The 25,106-nt window shown below is 39.9% G+C and overlaps 1 protein-coding gene across 2 annotated transcripts in view; it reads right to left on the bottom strand.

Moving 5' to 3' along the window:
* MERTK (MER proto-oncogene, tyrosine kinase) overlaps positions 1 to 25,106 on the bottom strand; it is a 114,933-nt gene that overhangs the window by 33,778 nt on the left and 56,049 nt on the right. For both annotated transcript variants that reach the window (XM_059942216.1, XM_059942217.1), the window contains exons 6-8: positions 24,851 to 24,966; positions 18,998 to 19,181; positions 11,437 to 11,588 (exon numbers count right to left, since the gene is read on the bottom strand). In XM_059942216.1, coding sequence (XP_059798199.1) covers positions 11,437 to 11,588; positions 18,998 to 19,181; positions 24,851 to 24,966 — 452 coding nt within the window. The remainder of the gene's footprint in view (positions 1 to 11,436; positions 11,589 to 18,997; positions 19,182 to 24,850; positions 24,967 to 25,106) is intronic.

The following is a 25,106-nucleotide window of genomic DNA, read 5'->3' as shown; positions in this document are numbered from 1 at the left end:
TGCTTCGTGGCACGTGGGATCTTCCCAGACCAGGGATCAAACCCGTGTCTCCTGGTTAAGGTGGATTCTTAACCACTGCACCACCAGGGAAGTCCTATTCTGAATCTTGAAGCATGGAAATGATGCCAGCCACCGCTCACTGGGAACCCATTTTGGAAATACATAAAAAATCATCCCACTTTAGGGGTGGAATTGTAATCAATGTTGAAGTAGTGATTAGAAAGATAAATGATAAACACTTAGTGGAGGTGTCCAATTTTCTCCAAAAATGTCTTTAAATAGTAACCTCAAATATAATTTAAACATGATTCCCAATGTTAAAAGTTGATGTAATTTATTCATACCGTTTTGATGCCAAATACGTAAAGAAAGGTGTGACCACATCCATATCCCCAAGTATTTTAGTCTTGATTTTGAAAGTTGGCAGAGATCCATCTAATTTCAGACAGCTGTAGGAGCCCCCGGCTCACCCCCGATGTGTTATGTCTCTTGCTGTCAGGGTGCAGACTGCCGAAGGAGGGGTCATCTCATGGGCACAATGTGGTCTGGCCACAGGACACAGGTCATGGGTCAGCTGCACATTTCTCATTTAGTGAGCTTTCAGTTTCACCAACACAGGCCCATATCTCTAAGAACTTAAAACCTAAAGGCATTGTCAGGTAATGAAATCAGTTTGACTACAACTTTACTTACATAGAAAACATATGGACCTTGCCGGTTGGGGAAAGTAATAGCACATCTTTGGAAACACAGTTTCTTTTTCTCATCGTGTGGCTTCAGTGTTGGTCAGGGCAACTGGATATTTGTTTTCACTTATCAAAAAGACCTTAATATCTCCAACTCTGTAAGAATTCACAACCCCATAATTTGTAACTGTAATTAAGAATACAGGTAATTCCCTGGCGGTCCAGTGGTTGGGACTCCGCGCTTTCACTGCCGAGGGCCTGGGTTCAATCCCTGGTTGGGGAACTAAGATCCTGCAAGCCATGCAGCACAGCCAAAGAAGAAAAAAGAATATGGTCCATTTCAAAATTACTCAGGGGGAGACTGGTTCAAGATGGCAGAGTAGAAGGAGGTGCGCTCACTCCCTCTTGCGAGAGCACCGGAATCACAACTAACTGCTGGACAATCATCGACAGGAAGACACTGGAACTCACCAAAAAAGATACCTCACATCCAAAGACAAAGGAGAAGCCATAATGAGATGGTAGGAGGGGTGCAATCACAATAAAATCAAATCCCATAACTGCTGGGTGGGTGACTCACAAACTGGAGAACACTTATACCACAGAAGTCCACCCACTGGAGTGAAGGTTCTGAGCCCCATGTCAGGCTTCCCAACATGGGGGTCCGGCAACAGAGGGGGAATTTCCAGAGAATCAGACTTTGAAGGCTAGTGGAATTTGACTGCAGGACTTAGACAGGACTAGGGGAAACAGAGACTCCACTCTTGGAGGGCACACAAAAGTGTGCATCAGGACCGAGGGGGAAGGAGCAGTGACCCCATAGGAGACTGAACCAGACCTACCTGCTAGTGTTGGAGGGTCTCCTGCAGAGGCAGGGGGTGGCTGTGGCTCACCACGGGGACAAGGACACTGGCAGCAGAAGTTCTGGGAAGTACTCCTTGGCATGAGCCCTCCCAGAGTCCGCCATTAGCCCCACCAAAGAACCTGTAGCCTCCAGTGCTGGGTCACCTCAGGCCAAACAACCAACAGGGAGGGAACTCAGCCCCACCCATCAGAAGACAAGAAGATTAAAGTTTTACTGAGCTCTTCCCACCAGAGCAACACCCAGCTATACCCACCACCAGTCCCTCCCATCAGGAAGCTTGCACAAGCCTCTTGGATAGCCTCACCCACCAGAGGGCAGACAGCAAAAGCAAGAAGAACTACAATCCTGCAGCCTGTAGAATGAAAACCACATTCACAGAAAGATAGACAAAATGAAAAGGCGGAGGACTATGTACCGGATGAAGGAACAAGATAAAACCCCAGAAAAACAACTAAATGAAGTCAACCTTCCAGAAAAAGAATTCAAAATAATGATAGTGAAGATGATCCAGGACCTCGGACAAAGGATGGAGGCAAAAATCGAGAAGATGCAAGAAATGTTTAACAAAGACCTAGAAGAATTAAAGAACAAACACCTAGAAGAATTAAAGAACAAACAGAGATGAACAATACAATAACTAAAATGAAAAATACACTAGAAGGAATCAATAGCAGAATAACTGAGGCAGAAGGACGGATAAGTGACCTGGAAGAGAGAATGGTGGAATTCACTGCCGTGGAACAAAATAAAGAAAAAAGAATGAAAAGAAATGAAGACAGCCTAAGAGACCTCTGGGACAACATTAAACACACCAACATTCACATTATAGGGGTCCCAGAAGGAGAAGAGACAGAGAAAATATTTGAAGAGATTATAGTCGAAAACTTCCTTAACATGGGAAAGGAAATAGCCACCCAAGTCCAGGAAGCACAGAGAGTCCCAGGCAGGATAAACCCAAACAGAAACACACCAAGACACACAGTAATCAAACTGACAAAAATTAAAGACAAAGAAAAAATATTAAAAGCAGCAAGGGAAAAAGGACAAATAACATACAAGGAAACTCCCATAATGTTAACAGCTGATTTCTCAGCAGAAACTCTACAAGCCAGAAGGGAGTGGCACGATATATTTAAAGTGATGAAAGGGAAGAACCTACAACCAAGATTACTCTACCAGGCAAGCATATCATTCAGATTTGACAGAGAAATCAAAAGCTTTACAGACAAGCAAAAGCTAAGAGAATTCAGCACCACCAAACCAGCTCTACAACAAATGCTAAAGGAAGTTCTCTAAGTGGGAAACACAAGAGTAGAAAAGGACCTACAAAAGCAAACCCAAAACAATTAAGAAAATAGTAATAGGAACATACATATCGATAATTACCTTAAACGTGAATGGATTAAATACTCCAACCAAAACATACAGGCTCGCTGAATGGATACAAAAACAAGACCCATATGTATGCTGTCTACACAAGACCCACTTCAGACCTAGGGACACATACAGACTGAAAGTGAGGGGATGGAAAAAGATATTCCATGCAAATGGAAATCAAAATAAAGCTGGAGTAGCAATACTCATATCAAATAAAATAGACTTTAAAATAAAGAATGTTACAAGAGACAAGGAAGGGGTTTCCCTGGTGGTGCAGTGGTTAAGGATCCGCCTGCCAATGCAGGGGATACGGGTTCGAGCTCTGGTCCGGGAAGATCCCACATGCCACGGAGCAACTAAGCCCGTGCGCCACAACTACTGAGCCTGCGCTCTAGAGTCCGTGAGCCACAACTACTGAGCCTGTGCACCACAACTACTGAAGCCTGCACAATTAGAGCCTTTGCTCTGCAACAAGAGAAGCCACTGCAATGAGAAACCCGTGCACCGCAACGAAGAGTAGACCCCACTTGCCACAACTAGAGAAAGCCCGTGCACAGCAACGAAGACCCAATGCAGCCAAAAATAAAATAAATAAATTTAAAAAAAAAGACAAGGAAGGACACTACATAAAGATCAAGGGATCAATCCAAGAAGATATAACAATTATAAATATATATGTACCCAACATAGGAGCACCTCAATACATAAGGCAAATGCCAACAGCTATAAAAGAGGAAATCAACAGTAACACAGTAATAGTGGGGGACTTTAACACCTCATTTACACCAATGGACAGATCATCCAGACAGAAAATTAATAAAGAAACACAAGCTTTAAATGACACAAAAGACCAGATAGATTTAATTGATATTTATAGGACATTCCGAAAACAGCAGATTACACTTTCTTCTCAAGTGCACATGGAACATTCTCCAGGATAGATCACATCCTGGGTCACAAATCAAGCCTTGGTAAATTTAAGAAAATTGAAATCACATCAAGCATCTTTTCTGACCACAACGCTATGATATTAGAAATCAATTACAGGGGAAAAAAATGTAAAAAACAAACACATGGAGGCTAAACAATACGTTACTAACTAACCAAAAGATCACTGAAGAAATCAAAGAGGAAATAAAAAAATACTAAGAGACAAATGACAATGAAAACACGATGATCCAAAACCTATTGGATGCAGCAAAAGCAGTTCTAACAGGGAAGCTTATAGCAATACAATCCTACCTCAAGAAACAAGAAAAATCTCAAACAATCTAACCTTACACCTAAAGGAACTAGAGAAAGAAGAACAAACAAAACCCAAAGTTAGTAGAAGGTAAGAAATCATAAAGATCAGAGGAGAAATAAATGAAATAGAAACAAAGAAAACAATAGCAAAGATCAATAAAACTAAAAGCTGGTTCTTTGAGGAGATAAACAAAATTGATAAACCTTTCGCCAGACTCATCAAGAAAAAGAGGGAGAGGACTCAAATCAATAAAATTAGAAATGAAAAAGGATAAGTTACAACAGACACCGCAGAAATACAAAGCATCATAAGAGACTACTACAAGCAACACTCTGACAATAAAATGGACAACCTGGAAGAAATGGACAAATTCTTAGAAAGGTATAACTTTCCAAGACTGAACCAAGAAGAAATAGAACATATGAACAGAACAGACCAAAAACAAGTAATTAAATTGAAACTGTGATTAAAAATCTCCCAACAAACAAAAGTCCAGGACCAGATGGCTTCACAGGTGAATTCTATCAAACATTTAGAGAAGAGCTAACACACATCCTTCTCAAGCTCTTCCAAAAAGTTGCAGAGGAAGGAACACTCCCAAACTCATTCTACGAGGCCACCATCACCCTGATACCAAAACCAGACAAAGATACCACAAAAAAAAGAAAATTACAGACCAATATCACTGATGAATATAGATGCAAAAATCCTCAACAAAATACTAGCAAACAGAATCCAACAACACATTAAAAGGATCATACACCATGATCAAGTGGGATTTATCACAGGGATTCAAGGATTCTTCAATATACACAAATCAATCAATGTGATACACCATATTAACAAATTGAAGAATAAAAACCATATGATCATCTCAATAGATGCAGAAAAAGCTTTTGACAAAATTCAACACCCATTTATCATAAAAACTCTCCAGAAAGTGGGCATCGAGGGAACCTACCTCAACATAATAAAGGCCATATACAACAAACCCACAGCAAAAATTCTCAATGGTGAAAAACTGAAAGCATTTCCTCTAAGATCAAGACAAGGATGTCCACTCTCACCACTATTATTCAACATAGTTTTGGAAGTCCTAGCCATGGCAATCAGAGAAGAAAAAGAAATAAAAGGAATCCAAATTGGAAAAGAAGAAGTAAAACTGTCACTGTTTGCAGATGACACGATACTATACATAGATAATCCTAAAGATGCCACCAGAAAACTACTAGAGCTAATCAATGAATTTCATAAAGTTGCAGGATACAAAATTAATGCACAGAAATCTCTTGTATTCCTCTACACTAACAACAAAAGATCAGAAAGAGAAATTAAGGAAACAATCTCCTTCACCATTGCAACAAAAAGAATAAAATACCTAGGAATAAACCTACCTAAGGAGGTAAAAGACCTGTACTCAGGAAACTATAAGACACTGATGAAAGAAATCAGAGATGACACAAACAGATGGAGAGATATACCATGTTCTTGGATTGGAAGAAACAATATTGTGACAATGACTATACTACCCAAAGCAATCTACAGATTCAATGCAATCCCTATTATATTACCAATGGCATTTTTTACAGAACTAGAACAAAAGATCTTAAAATCTGTATGGAGACACAAAAGACCCTGAATAGCCAAAGCAATCTTGAGGGAAAAAAACGGAGCCGGAGGAATCAGACTCCCTGACTTCAGACTATACTACAAAGTTATAGTAATCAAGACACTATGGTACTGGCACAAAAACAGAAATATAGATCAATGGAACAGGATAGAAAGCCCAGAGATAAACCCACGCACCTCTGGTCAACTAATCTATGACAAAGGTGGCAAGGATATACAATGGAGAAAAGACAGTCTCTTCAATAAGTGATGCTGGGAAAACTGGACAGCTACATGTAAAAGAATGAAATTAGAACACTCCCTAACACCATACACAAAAATAAACTCAAAGTAGATTAAAGACCTAAATGTAAGACCGGACACTACAAAACTCTTAGAGGAAAACATAGGAAGATCACTCTTTGACATAAATCACAGCAAGATCTTTTTTGACCCACCTCCCAGAGTAATGGAAATAAAAACAAAAATAAACAAATGGGACCTAATGAAACTTAAAATCTTTTGCACAGCAAAGGAAACTATAAACAAGACGAAAAGATAACCCTCCGAATGGGAGAAAATATTTTCAAACGAATCAAGGGACAAAGGATTAATCTCCAAAATATAACAGCTCATGCAGCTCAAAATTAAAAAAACAAACAACTCAATCTAAAAATGGGCAGAAGAGCTAAATAGACATTTCTCCAAAGAAGACATACAGAACATACAGATGGACAAGAGGCACATGAAAAGCTGCTCAACATCACTAATTACTAGAGAAATGCAAATCAAAACTACAATGAGGTATCACCTCACACTGGTTAGAATGGGCGTCTTCAGAAAATCTACAAACAATAAATGCTGGAGAGGGTGTGGAGGAAAGGGAACCCTCTTGCACTGTTGGTGGGAATGGAAATTGATACAGCCACTATGGAGAACAGTATGGAGGTTCCTTAAAAAACTAAAAATAGAATTACCATATGACCCAGCAATTCCCCTACTGGGCATATACCCAGAGAAAACCATAAATCAAAAAGACACATGCACCCCAATGTTCACTGCAGCACTATTTACAATAGCCAGGTCATGGAAGCAACCTAAATGCCCACTGACAGACGAATGGATAAAGAAGATGCGGTACATATATACAATGGAATATTACTCAGCCGTAAAAAGGAACGAAATTGGGTCATTTGTAGAGATGTGGTTGGACCTAGAGAGTGTCATACAGAGTGAAGTAAGTCAGAAAGAGAAAAACAAATATCATATATTAACACATATATGTGGAATCGAGAAAAACGGTACAGATGAACTGGACTGCAAGGCAGAAATAGAGGCACAGATGTAGAGAACAAACGTATGGACACCAAGGGGGGAAAGCGGGGGTGGTGCTGGTGGTGCGATGAATTGGGAGATTGGGATTGACATTTACACTAATATGTATAAAATAGATAGCTAATAAGAATCTGCTGTATTAAAAAAATAAAATTCAAAAATAAATAAATAAAACTACTTAGGCTAAAAAAAAAAAAAAAAAAAAAGAATATGGCCCATTTTATTGCCTCAAATAACAGTAACCTTCAGTAGGGAAAGAACTACCCCATGTGACAACAAACTTGTTCAAAAGGGCTTCAAATGCACAATCATCAGTGTAAAACCCTCACATCTTACTCTTGAAACCTGTCCTGTTTTCACTTCTTTCTGCTAAGAGGCCACGCTGTGGAATTTGAACAAGAGACACTGTACTGTGGAGAAAGCCAAGGGCATCTGGAGAAGAGTAGTGGGGCTCTGAAAAGCACTGGCTTTGGAGTCAGTCAGACTTGGGTTCTTATTTCAGTGCTGCAATTCTAAGCTGTGTGACTCTGGGTAAGTTACTCAATGTCTCTGAGTTTCAGTTTCCTCAAATGAAAAAGGAGAAAATAGTACCTTTCTCACAGCGTTTTTGTAAGGGTTAAATGAGGCCTTTTATGTAAAACACTTGGCACAGGGTCTGTAAGTAATCAACACTGTAAGTAACTGATGATGGTTATTATTATTCCTACATTCCTATAGCACCTGTAAGGTGCTGTATTTTGATCTTCTTTCCCTATAACTGAAAAGCTCTAGGATAGAACTGAGCGAGTAGTATCTTTCAAGTCTTGGTGCACTAGAGAAAATAACCAAGGCTGTCTAGTTCCCAAACCAAGAATTTTATTTGACCCATTCATGGAGTTGCTCTTCATCGTAGCTTTCTCTTCCAGGCAAAAGGTACCATTCTTGATGGATCCTTGGGTTTCAGAAATGTTTCAGACCCCTGTCTGGCCTGTCTCACAAGAACCCCACCTGTTCTTTTTACCTTAAAATGACACTAGTTCGCATGCTCTGCCCTCCTGTGACAGTGAGTGAGAGGGAGAAATGAGGAAAGGGAAGAGGCAGTGGGCACATCTACCCTCCAGGCATGCAGCTTGCTAGGAGGCAGGGGTCTGGGCCCAAGGAAGGAAGCCTTGAGTGCACTGTGGCTTCCCTGTGTCTTTAAAGAAGCTGGTTCTACATGTCATGTCTCTTGGCCCATCATAATTGGCTATGAAACTTCCTTCTGATCAAAGATCTCCACCCTTTCCAAACACAGTTAAACCAGCATTAGAGCCCCAATCCCAAAACAATGAGCTCTACAAGAATGACACGTATAAAAATGAGTCTCTGTCTAAGGTTCGGGCAAATCTCGGTCAAAGGTAAACAGATTTATTTATTGCAGAACACTGGAGAACCTTGAACTTGCCAGTATACACTGCGGGTCTTCCAGAAGGGGGTATAGTACGCAGTATTTTATAAACTTATCTGCTCACTGAATTCTCACAGGTCTACTGACACTTTATGGGAATGGGACAAGAAATACCGGTCCACACTCATCAAAAGACTGTCCCATTCAGAGAGAGAAATTCTCCTGCTGGTTCAGATGTCAGCCAGGTCCATACATCAAGTTCATAGTGCCATAAATGCCTACAGAGCAAGTTTAAGGTCCTGTGTTCAGATGGTACAAAGATGAGCAAGGCACAGCTCCAACTTCAAGGAGAACAGATTTTACTTGATCCTGACCTTTGTATTTTAAGCTTTGATTTGGAAGGCAAGGGATAGCAAGAAAAAGAGAGTGAAAACACATTGATGACTTCATCAAGATACAGTAAATGTCCATACAGTAAATACCAGGAGTTTCTTAGTCTGAGAGTGACACACAGTTGTAGGATACTGAAGGTACAAATTTTGAAAACTAAATTTCCAGCAAACTGTAATAACCCACCCAAAGACGACTTCAAGAAAGTTCTGAAATTCCATACAAAAAAACCCTCCCTTATTAGAGTAATAAATAAGAATATCTTCCAAAAATATCCAATTTCATCACCTTACATAAAGAAGATGTAGTTTTAGTAACAGTTTTCTTTCTTTTTTAAAAAATATTTATTTTATTTTTATTTATTTGGCTGCACTGGGTCTTAGTTACTGTGTGCGGGATCTAGTTCCCTGACCAGGGATCAAACCCAGGCCCCCTGCATTGGGAGCGTGGAGTCTTAACTGCTGGACCACCAGGGAAGTCCCCAGTAACAGTTTTAAAATGAAAATGAAAGGACGATTTCGAGAGGAAGTTGTGTCTAACTCTTGCCCATTGGAAAAGAAGGGAGTTTAGGGAAGCGAAGTGATGGGTACAGAGGTCATTTCAAGCTTCACTTTGGAAGGGGGTTTTAGGCTCCTCCCGGGCTGAGCTTCTCTTCAGTGTTCTTATTTGTCTCCAGCTGCGCCTGGTGAGCTGGGAGCTTAGCGGCCTCAGAGAATGTTACCCAAAGTAAAGTGAGCCACTAAGTCTTCTGTTGTCACAAGACTGTCGTGATGCGCAGAGTAGAGCATGAGTACAACGCAAATGACCTTCCTGCTGGGATGATCTAGCATCTCCAAGGAGGTAATGACTGGAAAGGTCACAGCCCTAACTGTGGCGGTATCGTTCTCACTACAGAGGGGAGCATTCTGAACAAAGGGCAGAGAGAATGCAAGGCTGGGTGTTATTGGCACTTGTGTGTTAGGCTCCTTGGCCACGTCATGTCATTTGTAAGGCTTTCATCACTCCTGCCCTTCAGCACGCCTCAGCTTCAGGGGTCCCCCCCTAAAGAAGTATCTTTCACCCACACCAGGGGAGAAGGAGAAAGGATGACCTGCAGCTCTTTAAAGAAACCGGTTTGTTTCCACATCACTCAAGTGTCTGCTGAGAATCGCTATTTTCCGCCAACCAAAGTTCCTACTGAATCAGAATGCAATCACTGGACCTTCATGTATCTCTACTAAGAATGTAGTATTGTAAGCAGGAGCCATCCTCTAAGAGAGGCATTTGATTCCTCTGACTCGGACAGTGTGCAAATGTGATCAATAGGCACCTTGCACAAATGCTCTGAGACAAAAGACCAGGAAATGAGAGACTTCTTATCTCATAGCTGCAACTCTCTTAAGCAGGGTTTTGACTGGTACAAATAGCATCCTTTTATCATCTACTATGAGGCCGAACAAACCATGGATTTCTAAGCTCTCTTCCTTTTCCATCACTACTGCTTCTGACAGTCTGCTTCCTGATAGGTAAACTGAGGCAGGAAAAGAAAAAAAATAAATTCAAATTGTTCTTTTGGAAGACAGCAGTTTTGGTAAAAGCTGGGTGGTATGAGGTTAAAGGTGACCGACACAAAGCCTGGACATCATCAGTCAGTGCAGCTGTTCACCCCGTTCCTCTCTCGTGCCAAGAAACTGTAACTTTCCTGTGATGCGCCCTACAGATGCCACGAGGGTGCTGAAGTCTGAGCTGTTACCAGGGTTAGATCAATGAGGACTGTAATAGCACAAAAGAAGCATGCTTTCCGCAGTGGTGGTAAAGAAGAGACAGTCCTGAGGATAAAGCCAGTGCGTCTGCTCTTCTACAGATACTCTGTGTCATGAGAAGTTAGTGTCACCTCAACCCTCTTCCTTTCGCAAGTGGGAAAGGGGCCTGTCTGGGAGCTGCCCACCTAACCACAGTCAGCTGTCCCCCTCACCACTTCTGTCTTGGGTCAGATGTTCCCGCCATCTTTAGACCTCTCAGCAATCAAAATCAGAAGGCCCTCTGGGCTTGACTGGAGTCACGTCTAAGAAAGCTGTGCTATATGCAGTAAGTCCTACAGAGCTGTGCCAATCCACCTGCTTGCCTGCTCAGCCCTCTCCTTCGGGCTCTAGTTACTCTTGCCATCCGCTATGAGGCTGGGGGTCTTCCCTGACAATCATCTTCTGGAATTTCCAAGAGGTTATGAATTGCAGGACCGCTAAGCCCGGTAACCCCTCTGAGTAGTTCACACTGTCTTCCTCAAAGAGTCTAAGTTCCCTGAAGGCAAGAATCAGGTGACAACAGAGGATGAGTTCTATTCACATTGACTAATGAAATAAATGAATGGATGAAGAGTGAGTGAGGAAAGCCCCAAAGATTTCTTGGAATTTTGTTAAATTTTCAGGCACTTCTAATGTTTACTACATTGTTTATCTCCCATTGAAAGGTGCCTTGCCTAACCCAATAATATCAGGCCTTTTCACGACAAAAGGAAAGCTCCTAAAGCAGTATTAAATCAGCAAATCCAAGAAGACAAGTGCACTCTGTTAAAGTTCAGACTTACGGACGTCTCTGCATTCTGCCACATGTGAGAGATCCGGTAGCCCACCAGTTCCCCATCCTGCCGCTTAATTGGAGGCTTGATCCATTTGACATCCACCTTGTTGCTAGACTCATTCAGAAACATAGTGACATTCACAGGTGCTACGGACGGGGCTACAAAAGAGAAAGGAGAGAAGGATGAGGAAGTACGAAGAAAGGCACATAGACAGTCATTCTCTTCTTGGTTTTTGTACGTTTGGTTTTTTAGTTTTCTATGCAAAGCACTCAAATGAGACTGAGATTAATAGTGGACTTTCATACAGTTCTATGAAGATTTATTAAGATATGGTATGTAAGTGCTTAGCACAGCGTCTAGTTCATCGTAGGCACTCAGAAAATGTTAGTTCTTCTCATTTTCCAACACTTCCTTCATGATAAAATCTCTTCGATGTCACTTTTGTTTAAAAAAAAAAAATAGTGGACTTCCACCTTCTTTTCAATCGAGGACCATTAAGATATCATGAGTTTAAAAAAGTAAGCTTCGTGTCTAAGATTCCAAACAAAATGATCCCTGCGTTTCCTCAAGATGTTTAGTGACAGGCTGGTAAGCAAAGCAGTCTGAGCAAGAAATAGGAAATGCAGAAATAGGTTTTGTCTGGTTGCATATAATCTTTGCTCTTTTTAGGCTCTGTGAGCTCTGAAATATATTTTTGGGCTACTTTAGTGTGTTTGACAAGACAGCTTGATATTTCTATCAAACAAATGACTTTCATATTGCAACAATCTTTGTAAGAACCACTCAAATAAAATTCTCTTAAAAAGGCCACACATACACACAAAAAGTAAGCACTATGGACCTAGAGATGATCATACTAAGCGAAGTCAGACAAAGACAAATATAATATGATATCACTTATATGTGGAATCTTTAAAAATGATACAAATGAACTTATTTATAAAACAGAAACAGACTCACAGACAGAAAACAAACTTATGGTTACCAAAGGGGAAAGGAGGGGGAGGGATAAATTAGGAGTTTGGGATTAACAGATACAAACTACTATATATAATATAGATAAACAACAAGGACCTACTGTATAGCACAGGGAACTATATTCAATATCTTGTAATAAACTATAATGGAAAAGAATCTGAAGAAGAATGTATAACTGAATCACTTTGCTGTACACCTGAAACTAACACAACATTGTAAATCAACTCTACTTCAATAAAAGTTTTTTAAAAAAGTACGCCCTTTCCAAACTAAAACAACAAAGAAGTGGAAGACAGGGAAGGAGGTAGGTAGAGCTCACGGACTCCTCTTGGGGGAGCAAAACACACACAACTCCAAGAGGATTCTCCAGTAGACACCTGTGCAGCAGAAGGTCAAGAAGGCCAGCTGGGGATCAGTTCTATGTCATTTGAGCTGTACAAGGCAGGGAACACTGCTGATCTCAGAAGGAAGCCACGTTTTAAAGTCCAGAGCCAGGTTACTAATGATCTGAACAGAGCTAATCAGTGAATAAGTTTAAACATGTATGTGTATGTGTGCGTGTGTGCATGTGTGCGTGTGTGTGTGTGTGTAAGATACCTCATGAATGAAGATCAGAGGGTCAAATACTATTTGCTGGGTTAGGTGACAAAGTGTAGAATTTAGCACTGGTTTTCACTCTCTGGTTTATAGTAAATTCTACACAAGCCACATATTCACTTTATGTCAAAATGTCTATATACAAGGATAATAAGAGTTAAAGCACTTTTTAGAAAAAGTATGTATGTGGGTACAGTATGTGTACAAAATAATTTGGGAAACAAGTTAAGATCACAACTACATTCTTTTTTGGGAGGGAAGAACTTGACTGTAGCTATTAAAGCTGAAAAAAATATGCCTCTTGACCAATATTTTCTTTCCATGAATTTAATCTAGAAAAATTCTCCTGTAGGTAGTGTTATATTCATTGAAGCATAATAGTGACAGAAAGGAATAAATGTAATGTTCAGTCAATAATTACGATATAATAAATTCTGATAATTTTCCAATGGAATACTCACTACCCCATACTGAAAAGAATTTGCGAGACCATGTAAATTGATATGAAAGAATATCTAATGGTGCGGGGGGGAATAAAACTGCAAAAAAGTACGTATCAATGATCCATTTTAGAAATTAAAAAATAAGTATTTTACATATAGGAAGAGTAAATATGCAATAATATACACCAAACTGTTGTTGTATTAGTGTTTAGGGGAGATTAAATTGTATATTTCTGATATATCTGAAAGGGAAACAAAAAGGGCACTGTAACCTCTTTGTCTCTGCTGATTCCAGGAGCAGTAATCATGAAGTTAGAGCAAATTTCAGCTTAGGAAATATATAGCTAAAGCTGTACCTATGAAATGAGTCACACAGTAGAATTTAGAGGGAAACACAGCTGACTCAACATGTCTTTATGTCTGCTCCCTCCTAAAACCCCTCTATGATGACAATAAGAAATTTAAAACAGTATGAACTCACAGGGTACAGAGGAGCCAACAGTGGAAGAGAAATGCCAACATACATATGAAAGCTGAAAAGCAGAGTAAGAAGGTGTAATTAACTCAGTAAGCTGATTCTCCCCAAAGAACCACAGAGAGGCTCAGAAGCGGAGGGCCCAGGGACCAGAGTGGGGACTAAAACTGGAAGATTGAAAGTTTGATCAGGAAGTAGCCCTCGAGATCCTTCTAACCTATTCCCACACACAGCTGGCAGGTATCCCTCAAATTCCCACAGGAGACAGGATGCTTTATTCTCTGAACTGAAAAGCTACTGGACTTGGGGCACCAGTAGAATGGAGGCACGATGAGGGGCTGACAACTAGGGAAATAAGTGGAAGTTCGTACACTGACTGAGGGGGACTCCGCCTCTGGCTCCTCCCCACCTGATCTTAGAGCATCAGCAGCCGTGTTCATATTCCTGAGGCAGCAGACAGGAGACTCAATTCTAGAGGAAGTAAGTGGCTCCAGGGGAAAGAAAGCCAATATTGACACTTGGGGGTATCCAAACTAAAACACTTAGGTCGCTGCCCAATCACCTGACAGTGAAGCCTACAAGCCTCACCCACGCTCACAGAGCTTCCCATCAATCGCTGGTTCTTCACTCTTCAATAGGAGAGACGGTGGAAGATCAGAAGAGGCTGGGGAGGCCTCCTTCATGAATGTCAGGGACCAGAACAAAACACAGGACAGAGCACTCAGAGGAGGCAGAGACAATGTAGGGAACTAGAGAAAACTAAAACACAAACAAACAAACAAAACCAATAATTAACATACCCAAAGATAAGAAAAGGCTCTCATAATTGAGAACTGGAAAAAACTGTCAATGAAAAATAAAATTATTCTTATATATTATATTGCCAATTTCAATAAAGTATTCAATAGAAGAATTAGAAGATAAATCAAGTAAATCTCCAAAAGAAAAGTAGAATAAAAATTTTAAAAAAGAGGCCAATTTGAGGGAAAAAAAATTGAGTAAGCAATTAAAGAGTTTCAACAAATGTCTAATACAGTTATCTGGAAAGAAAAATAGAAGAACATTTTTAAAGGAAAAAATGTATAAGAAAAAGTCTCAAAACCAAAGCATTTGCATTCCTAGATCGAATGCCTATGATGATGAATGAAACAAATCCCACATCACAGCTCATTACAGCGCCATGATTAAAGAGAAAAGATATTAAAAAAAATTAAAGGGGGCTTCCCTGGTGGCGCAGTGGTTGAGAATCTGCCTGCTAATGCAGGGGACACGGGTTCGAGCCCTGGTCTGGGAGGATCCCACATGCCGCGGAGCAACTGGGCCCATGAGCCACAATTACTGAGCCTGCGCGTCTGGAGCCTGTGCTCCGTAACAAGAGAGGCCGCAGTAGTGAAAGGCCCGTGCACCGCAATGAAGAGTGGCCCCCACTTGCCACAACTAGAGAAAGCCCTCGCACAGAAACGAAGACCCAACACAGCCATAAATAAATAAATTTAAAATAAGTTTAAAAAAAAATTAAAACTAAAAAACAGTTCACCTAGAAAACTCAAGTTATCAAAATTCTCTACAATGACACATGAAGCTAAAAAACAATGCAGAAATACTTTTAAAATTTTGAGGGAAAATCATTTCCAACCTAAAATTCTCTATTAGGAAAAATTACCAATCCAGTATGACAAACAGACATGCAAGGTCCCATAGTTTTTATTTATATATATATATTCTCTCTAGAGCTAACTGAGAAGGTGCTCCATGAGAATGAGAGACAGTAAACCAAGAAAGACAAACGCCCAGGAGACGGCAAAGGAGTCACTAGGATGACTCTGGAGGAAGACAGGAAAAGAACCACATGAAAAAATTTAAGATAAGAGTGTCTGGGCCTCACTCAGGGCCAGGAATAGTGTCTGTTCCCATCAATCAGCCTGGAAAATCTAATGATTCAAGGAGCACTGGGTAGAGTACACATAATTGTTTTGTCTCAATTGTGGGTAATAGTTGACCCTAGATGAAGCACTTCTCTGGTCCAGCCTAACAAATACTAAAAGCAATGTCCAAAAGGATCAGTCTTTTCCCATTAGCTTAACTGTGACCCCAAACAAAGCTCAATATTCATAAGAATACAAAAATATCTAGCACTCAACAAGGTAAAATTCACAATGTCAGGAATCCAACCAAAGATTACCAGACATGTAGAAAAATTGGAAAGTACTCTCCACAATAGGAATATAAATGAATCAATCAAAACCACTCCAGAAATAAGACTGATGTTAGAATTAGCAGACAAGGACATTAAAACAGTTATTATAACTGTATTCCATATGGTCCAAAAGTTAAGTAGAGACAGGAAAGATACAAAAAAAGACAAAAATTACAATGTGAGAGTTGAAATATACACTAGATAGAATTAATGGCAGATTAGATACTGCACAAGAAAAGATTAGTGAATTTGAGGACATAGTAATAGAAACTACCCAAAATTAAACACAAGGAGAAAAGCAGGGAAAAAAGTAATAGCATCAGTGAATTAGGGATAACTTCAAGTGATATGATACATGGGTAACTGGAGTCCTCAAAGGAGAGGAGAGGTGGGAACAGAAAAAATATTTGAAGAAGCAATGGCCAACATTTTCCAAATGTGATGCAAACTATAGACATGCAGACCTCAGAAGTTCAATGAACCCCAAGCCCAATGGATATAAAGAAAATTACACCAAGGCACATCATAATTAAATTGCTCAAAATCAAATACAAAAGGAAAACCAGAGACATAAGACACATTATACACAGAGGAATAAATTAAGAAATACCACAGATTTGTTATCAGAAACAATGCAAGCAAGAAGACAGTGGAGTAACCTAGAACTCTATACCTAATAAAAATATCTTACAAAATGAAGGTCAAAGAAACCCCTCAAAAGTAAAATAAAGATTTCTTTCAGACATACAGAAGCTGAATTTCTCACCGAGATTCACACTACAAGAAGTAATGAAGAATCCTTTAGGAAGAAGGAAAATAATACCACATGGTAATATGTACAGATTTACACCAAAAAAATGAATAACATTAGAAATGGTAACTACCATTTGGGTAAATACGAACTGAGTAAACATAGGTTTTTTATAATTATATAAATCACTCTAAAAGATTATGACTATTTGAACAAAAATAATAACAATCTAGTGTGGGTTTATAACATATGTAAAAGTAAAATGAGTGACAACAATAGCATAAATATCTGGAGAAGAAAAATGAAAGTATACTATTTTAAGGTTCCTATACTATACCTGAAGTGGTATAACATCACTTGAAGGTATATAGTAATAAGTTAAACCTGTATACTATAAACCCTAAAGCAACCATTGAAAGAACAGAAAAAAAGAGTTATGGCTAATAAGTCACAAAGGAGATAAAATAGAATAAAAACATTCAATTAATCCAAAAGAAGGGGAACAAATTACAGACAGAACAAATAGAAGACAGATGTAAATCTACCCATATGAATGATATCATTACATTTTAATGGATTAAATACCCCAATTTAAAGGCAAGGATTGTGAAGTAAAGTACTGCCTACATGAAATACCCATTGAATATAAAGATACAAGTAAGTTAAAAATAAGTATGAATAAAAGATACACCATGTAATCAAAAGAAAGAGTAAAATGGCTATATTAATATTGATAAAATAGATTTCACAGAATATAATATTACCAAAGATAAAGAAAATAATTTCATAATGATAAAGTGGCCAATTTATTAGGAGAGCATAGTAATATTACACAGTTATGCACAAAATAACAGAACTTCAAAATATGTGAACAGCTAGAACTACAAATAGAAATAGATAAGTTCACAGTTATAACTACAGATTTCAATGCACCCGTCTAAATAACTGATAGAAAAAGGAGGCATAAAATCAATAAGTATGCAATTTGAAAAACACTGTCAACTAACTTGACCAAGTTGACATTTATAGAACACTCCATCTAATAAGAGCAGAATACACATTCTCAAGTACACATGGAACATTTATCAAGATAGACCATGTTCTGGGCTGTAAAATGAGTCTCGATACATTTCAAAGGATTCAAGTGATATGAATTATGTTCTTTGGCCCCAACAGAATGAAATTAGAAATCACTAATACAAATATTTGGAAACTACGTTAGACACCTAAGTAACTAATGGGTTAAAGAAGAAATCAAAACAGAAACCAGAAAGTTTTTTGAACTGAATGAAAATGAAACACCATATAAAAATTGTTCTCAGAGGCTTTTCTTCCTCATTTAAGATATTTTACAATCTTGGCACTAGTTTCATTTGTTCAAGGATTAAGCCCTAACAATTTATGACCTAGACCTGTCCCACCGTCTGTATTAAAATTGGAGCACTGATTATGTAAGGCTGGAGTTAAGGGCAGGAAAGAGGTTCTGAGTAATCCAGAGCTCTAAATTGGGAAATAATGGAAACCGGACAATTCAAATCTAACATAACTACAATATTGACTCCAATATTCATAAAAAAATACAAACTCTTGGAAATCAAAAGCAGCACACAGAAATGAAAGTTTACAGATGTAAATAAAATTTGCTATAAGAAAATAATGTAGAGACAACAGTACCTACTTCATATGATTGCTATGAGGAGCTAATGAAATAATGCATGTAAAGTACCTAAGATGGTCCCTGGCATGTAGTAGGTGCTTATTGAACATTAGCCACTTTCACATTTATTAGCTTTCTTAAGTTTGATGCTATGAGTAATAACTTTCACATATTTATATTTTAATTAAAATAATATATGCTATAAAGAGTGTGCTACTATTAATATCTTCCTATGTAAAAGAAAATATTCCCTATACATAGCAAGTATAAGGTTTGTCACTAAACCCTTTTCAATTATAGAAGGAAACATCTTTCCCATTTTCACTGGTCACCTCCATAAAATTATCCTCCAGAGACAAAGGCCACACAAAGAAAAAGAAAAAGTTAAACTCTGAATCAGGCCACTGGGAAGGATTTGTTTCATCACATGCCATCGGGCACAATATGCATTCTGAACCCCAGGAATTACCTCTTTCGGTTGTGCTGGCCAGAATCCAAGGGCTCACTGCAGACCAGCCGACTTCATTCATGCAGGACACACCGATGCTGTAATTTGCCAGAGCCTGCAGCTGCTCGATTTGATACAGATGTGGTGAAGCAGATGTGTTAAAAATCATGACTGAGCCATGACTCAGTGGCTCAACTTCCTCGACCTAAATGAAGAGTAAAATTGTGGACCAGGCGTTAGTAAGGGGGTAGGAATGTCAGACTTGGGGCATTCATGCATTCGGTGTACATGGCCCTTCCTCTCCACTGAGGGGAAGTACCTGCTTCCTTTCGGGCCACACCTTAAATTTCCCACCAGGATCACTGTGTATTACTCATGCTACTCACTTGTGCAACAATTGAGGACCTGATGAAAAATGCCTAAAATAAGTGTTCTCACTCCGGCAGGTCACAGAGCAAATAATCGTCATCATAACATTATAATTATTCTACATTATAATATAACATAATAAAAGTAGCTCTTCCTCTCTCAGAATCACTTCAGTTCTTGATCTTTTTTTTCAGCTGTTTCACAGAATATGCAGTAAAGACAAGGGACATCGTATGTGGGGCAAAACCTGAAATATTTACTGTCTGACCCTTTAGAGAAAATATTTCCCAAATCCTACTTTAGAAGACGAGATACTTAATTTTTTTTAAAAAAATCTGTATTTCTTTTCATTATGTCTCCTGAGGAATTCTGCTCTTGCCTTGAGGCTAATTTTAGCATGTCCTTTATTCTTACCCTCCAATTCCCACTCCCATATAGATTCAACTCCAAAAGCAAACATAGATAGTGTAGATTTTATGGCATTTTTTGGTGGGGAGATATAGGAGAGGGTCATGTGCACCTCACCCAACAAGCTTTTCTCCAAATCTTTTAAAAACCCATCAGCTCTTTCCCCTGAGTCCTTGTACCTCATCTTTCTCTCCATAAACTCCACCAGTTTCTCCACATCCCTCTCCAGATGTCTTCTGTATGCACAGGCAAGAGAGAGGGATTCCCAGCAAAATTCAGTCTTATGCTAAACTTCCAGCTTTTCCCTTAAGGAAACCTCTTATCTGGGAATGGGGATCATGCAGAGTTTTCTCTCACTGTATATTTTTCACAACTTTTTTTAAAAAATTAATTAATTAATTAATTAATTTATGGCTGTGTTGGGTCTTCGTTTCTGTGCGAGGGCTTTCTCTAGTTGCGGCAAGTGGGGGCCACTCTTCATCGCGGTGCGCGGGCCTCTCACTATCGCGGCCTCTCCTGTTGCGGAGCACAGGCTCCAGACGCACAGGATCAGTAATTGTGGCTCATGGGCCCAGTTGCTCCACGGCATGTGGGATCCTCCCAGACCAGGGCTCGAACCCGTGTCCCCTGCATTGGCAGGCAGATTCTCAACCACTGTGCCACCAGGAAAGCCCACAACTTCTAAAATATGTTGTACTTATAAAATCAGAAAGACAAAAATAGTATTGGACAAAACAGAAGCCACCAAAAACAATTTGGGGGAAAAAATCTTAAACCCACAAAATAATATTTCTGATAATAATGGGCTTGCAATTATGGGGTGTGGAAACACAATGCTGTTATTTCAGGATATGTATGTTTGCAATTTAGGTCAAGGGGCCACAAATCAACATTTTGGAATTCCAAATCCCCTAGTGGATACCATGAGGGTGGCGCTGGGGCCGAGCCTCACCTCTGACTCAGACCCGCAGACTCTGCGGGGTGACAAGAGGGTACCAGTTGGCCTGAGGAGCCACCAGAGGAGAAACCAGGAGCTGTGTGCTTATCTCGGTGGTGGCTGTTGGCAGAAATCACTCTTTGTTTCTTCACTTTAGAGTCTGCACCTACTTCCTGGTGACCAAGCGCTGGAACTAAGGTGGAGGAAACCTTGGCTCCCCACCCCTGCCCCATTTCCGGAACAACGCCCTGGACCATTTCCAGGCACAGGGACACTCTTGGAGGGCATGTTCCTAGAAGAAGACGGGTTTCTATAACAGTGCTCAGTGGGTTCTAGGGGAAAGGAGGGCATGAAACCGGCAAGATATACGTGGGAGAGTTAAAAATAGAAACGGAGTCCGTAGCCCAAAAATGGGTGAAGAAAGGAACTAATGCCAAGACCAAGGGAAGTGAGAGGGTGTGTCCTGCTAGTGGGTGGACGTGAATCTTGTCCAAAACATTCATTTGTTACCAAGTCAGAGTTTAAAATTGTAACAAACTGGGAATCTGCTACAAAATGATACTTGGTCCCTTCAGAAATGGGAATACACTGTTAATCAACAGAATATGAAAGTATATAACTTGTGGAGCTAGTTCTGATCAACCGCACTAGGACTGCCAGAGAAAATAAAGGACACCCGTTTATATTTAAAGTTCAGATAGACCACCAATAATTATGGGTATAGGTATGACACAAAATCAACAGTGCAATGAACTTGTAAAGTAACTGGATTCTTATTTGCTAAATCCGGTAACCCTAGGAGAGATGGAATGGAGAATGGGTGAAGGAAGCCTGAGCTAGCTGGTGGGGCAAAGACAGGATAACCTTGTCCTGAACAACAGGATCCAAGGCGGGCAAGAGGGGCTGCAATTTGGCAGTCTCAGGATGATTTTTTCACGCCCTGGCCACCCAAAGCCAAGGCAAAGAGAGTGCAAGTGAAGCTTGTGTGATCATCTTCCACCTGTAGGGGTGACCTGGTGTTTTCAGACCACTCAACCACCCTACTCTACCTCCCCTCTACCTCACGTCTACCTTGAGACACACTCTTCTCAAAGTGGGGGCAGTACTCTTCCTCAGTCTCCCTGAAGGTAACACCCTCCTATGGGAAGGAGTCTCATGTCCTCTTGGACTCTTCAAACAGTTCAGTAACTGGAAACAATTTTTAAAAAGGCTGGTCCACACAGAGAATATAGCCAATATTTTATAATAACTATAAATGGAGCATAATCTCTAAAAATTTTGAATCACTATGTTGTGCACCTAAAACTATACCTCATTTTTTCTTAAAAAAAGGGCTGCTCCATGCTTTATTTGTGTCCATATGTAGGTTCAGTTATGTCCATATACAGCGAAACAGGCCCTGGTTGTTCCCAAAACAACAGAGTCCTGAAATATATGAAGCAAAAAAACTGATAGAACTGAAGGGAGAAATACACAATTCAAAAATAATAGTTGAGACCTCAATTTCCTATTTTCAATAATAGATAAAACCATGAGGCAGAAGTTTAACAAGGAAACAGAATAAGTGAACAGGACTATAAACCACCTAGACCTAAGAGACACATAAACGTTCCACCCAACCACAGCTGAATACACCTTCTCCTCAACTGCACATGGAACATTCTCCAGGATAGAACATATGCAAGGCCATACAACAAGCCTTAATAAATTTAAAAGGATGAGGACTTCCAGGGTGGTCCAGTGGTTAAGACTCCACACTTCTACTGCAGGGGGCATGGGTTCAATCCCTGGTCAGGGAAGTTCTGCATGCCTCACAGTATGGCCAAAAAAAAAAAAGATGGAAGTCATACTAAGTATATCCTCTAAACACAACCAACAAAGGAAGAAAACTTAAGAAATTCACAACTAAGTGAAAATTAAATGACACACTCCTAAATGACCAATAGAACAAAGAAGAAATCACAAGAAAAGTGATCAAAAACTTGATTATGAATGGAAAAACCCCCAAATACCAAATCTTATGGTATACAGCCAATGCAGTGCTTACAGGGAAATGTACAGTATAATTGCCTATATTAAAAAAGAAGAAATTTCAAATCAATTACCTAACCTTTCACTTTAAGACACAAAAAGGGGAAAAAAATTAAGCTAAAGTAAACAAAAGAAAGGAAATAAAGATTAGGGCCGAAATGAATGAAACAGAGAATTGTAAAAAATAGAAAAAATTAATGAAACCAAAAGTTGGTTCTTCAAAAAAATCAATAAAACTGACCAACCTTTAGTCAGACTGACCAAGAAAAATAAGAGACAACTCAAATTATTAAAATCAGGAATGAAAGAGGGGACATTACTTCTAACCTCAAAGAAAAAAAAACTTCTAATGAAACATTATGAACAACTGTATACCAACAAACTAGATAACCTAAAAGAAATGCACAAATTCCTAGAAACACACAAATTACCAAAACTGACTCATGAAGAAATAGAAAATCTGAATAGATCTATAACAAGTAAAAAGATTGAGCTGGTATTACTCAAAAAACTTTCCACAAACAAAGGCTTAGGACCAGATGGCTTTGCTGGTGATTTCTACTAAATATTGAAGACAATTTCACATCAACCTTTCTCAAATTCTTCCAAGAAACAGAAGAAGTGGGAACGCTTCCCAACTCTTTCTATAAGGCCAGTATCACCCTGATACCAAAACCAGAAAAAGCTAACACAAGAAAACTACAGGCCAATATCTCTTATGAATGAATACAGCCCCAATTAGATAACGGTGATGACGGCAGAACTCTGACTATACTAAAAACCACTGAATTGTACACTTTAAATGGGTGAATATTATGGTATGTAAAATATATTTCAAAAAAGCTATTCAAAAAAAAGGATATCCCTGGTGAGACTCTGTAGGCACAAGGAGAACTCCTAACACTTACCAGTACTTGGGAGGTTTGCAAATAATGTTGGACAAGATTAAGCAAGGCTGTGGGTAGCAGGGTGAGGGTGGAGGCTATTTTGGGGATGACATGTTTTTACTCTTCTGAGAAGGAACAGCTGTTAGGCAAGGGTGGGAGGCAGCAAGAGCAGAGAAACGAGTTCCACTTGGTACTAAAAACATCTAGTTGTCAACACATAAAATTCTTTGAAAGTCACTTCTCTCAGGCTGAGTTGGCATGACTGGCCCATGTCAGGTTACTATGTTTTTACCTAATAAGACCAGACATTTATAAAACTAAGAATAATCCCTGACCTTACTGTATGATCAAGTACAAGGCAGAATGCATTCATGTTTTCAGCGGATAATCCACATGTGTTCAACTATGTGCTCCCACCTGCAACGTCTCTCCTGAGACACGGAGGAGCAGGTGGTCCTGAGCATTGCTTTGGGTATCAGAGTTTCCTGGGCTTGAATTCCGGTTTTGCCACTCACAGGCTCTGTGTGCACTGTGGCCCTGCAGTGCTGGTGTGGGTTCCAAGTAAGATAATGTCTGCAAAGTCCCTGGGCCATCGTGGGCGCTCAGTAAAAGGTAGTGTTACTGCTACCCTTCCCTTTTTTATGAAATGAATACTCAGAGCAGAGCCTATCTCACGGCAAGGTGTCATTTTAGGATGGCTAACCTATATTTCTTACAGCTCTATTTTATAGCAATTTTAGGTAGTGGTTAAAAGTGGGTGATGACTCTGTAAGGCCTGTAATCCCCAGGTTTCCCTGGCAGCCACAGGCTGAGATGCTACATTCAATAGTGAAGATGACCCATCTTGTGCCTGCCCTTCTGTCCTTCACGGCCACCAACCCAGGAGAAGCCAGGCTGCAGAGGACCTGGCTTCTTGGACTCCTGGTTATAAGCCAGACGGGTTTTTGTATCTTAAAAATGAATTCTCCCCGGTCTCATGACATTCTATCTTGGAAACATGTTTCTCTTCCAGTTGGCCCTGGACCATGCACGGGAAAGAGGCAGCATCACGGGGGCGCGGGGAGGGGCGGGGGCAGAACATCACAAAATGGTGCGTGCCCAGTGGACGCTGACCCGGGGGAAGGTCAAGGGATTCGGAACCGGTGTGTTGAAATGATCTCAGCGCCCATCCTCAGGAGGAAGAAAAATGAGGCAGACCCACGGAGCACCAAACAGCTACTTCTTTTCATTACGGAAGTTCACCTGAATGCTGCAGTCACTGAACGGGGAGTATCCATCGAAACCGGGGACCCAGGAGATCAGGATGCTGTGAGCGGTGCTGTTGCGGACCCTGACTTCAGTTGGCGGGGACGGAATTGCTGTGTAAAAAACAAAGACACACCACAGACACAGTTATAAACCACAGGAGGCCACAGCTACCAAACAGATGCATTAATACCAAGCCTACTTCTGTTTTCTTGAGACTGGGAAAATTAAACACAAGTTTTAAAGAGAAGCC

Source organism: Balaenoptera ricei, chromosome 13 (genome assembly GCF_028023285.1).
Source record: "Balaenoptera ricei isolate mBalRic1 chromosome 13, mBalRic1.hap2, whole genome shotgun sequence".
In the NCBI taxonomy this organism is placed as follows: domain Eukaryota; kingdom Metazoa; phylum Chordata; class Mammalia; order Artiodactyla; family Balaenopteridae; genus Balaenoptera; species Balaenoptera ricei.
This window is presented reverse-complemented; position numbering and strand designations above follow the sequence as displayed.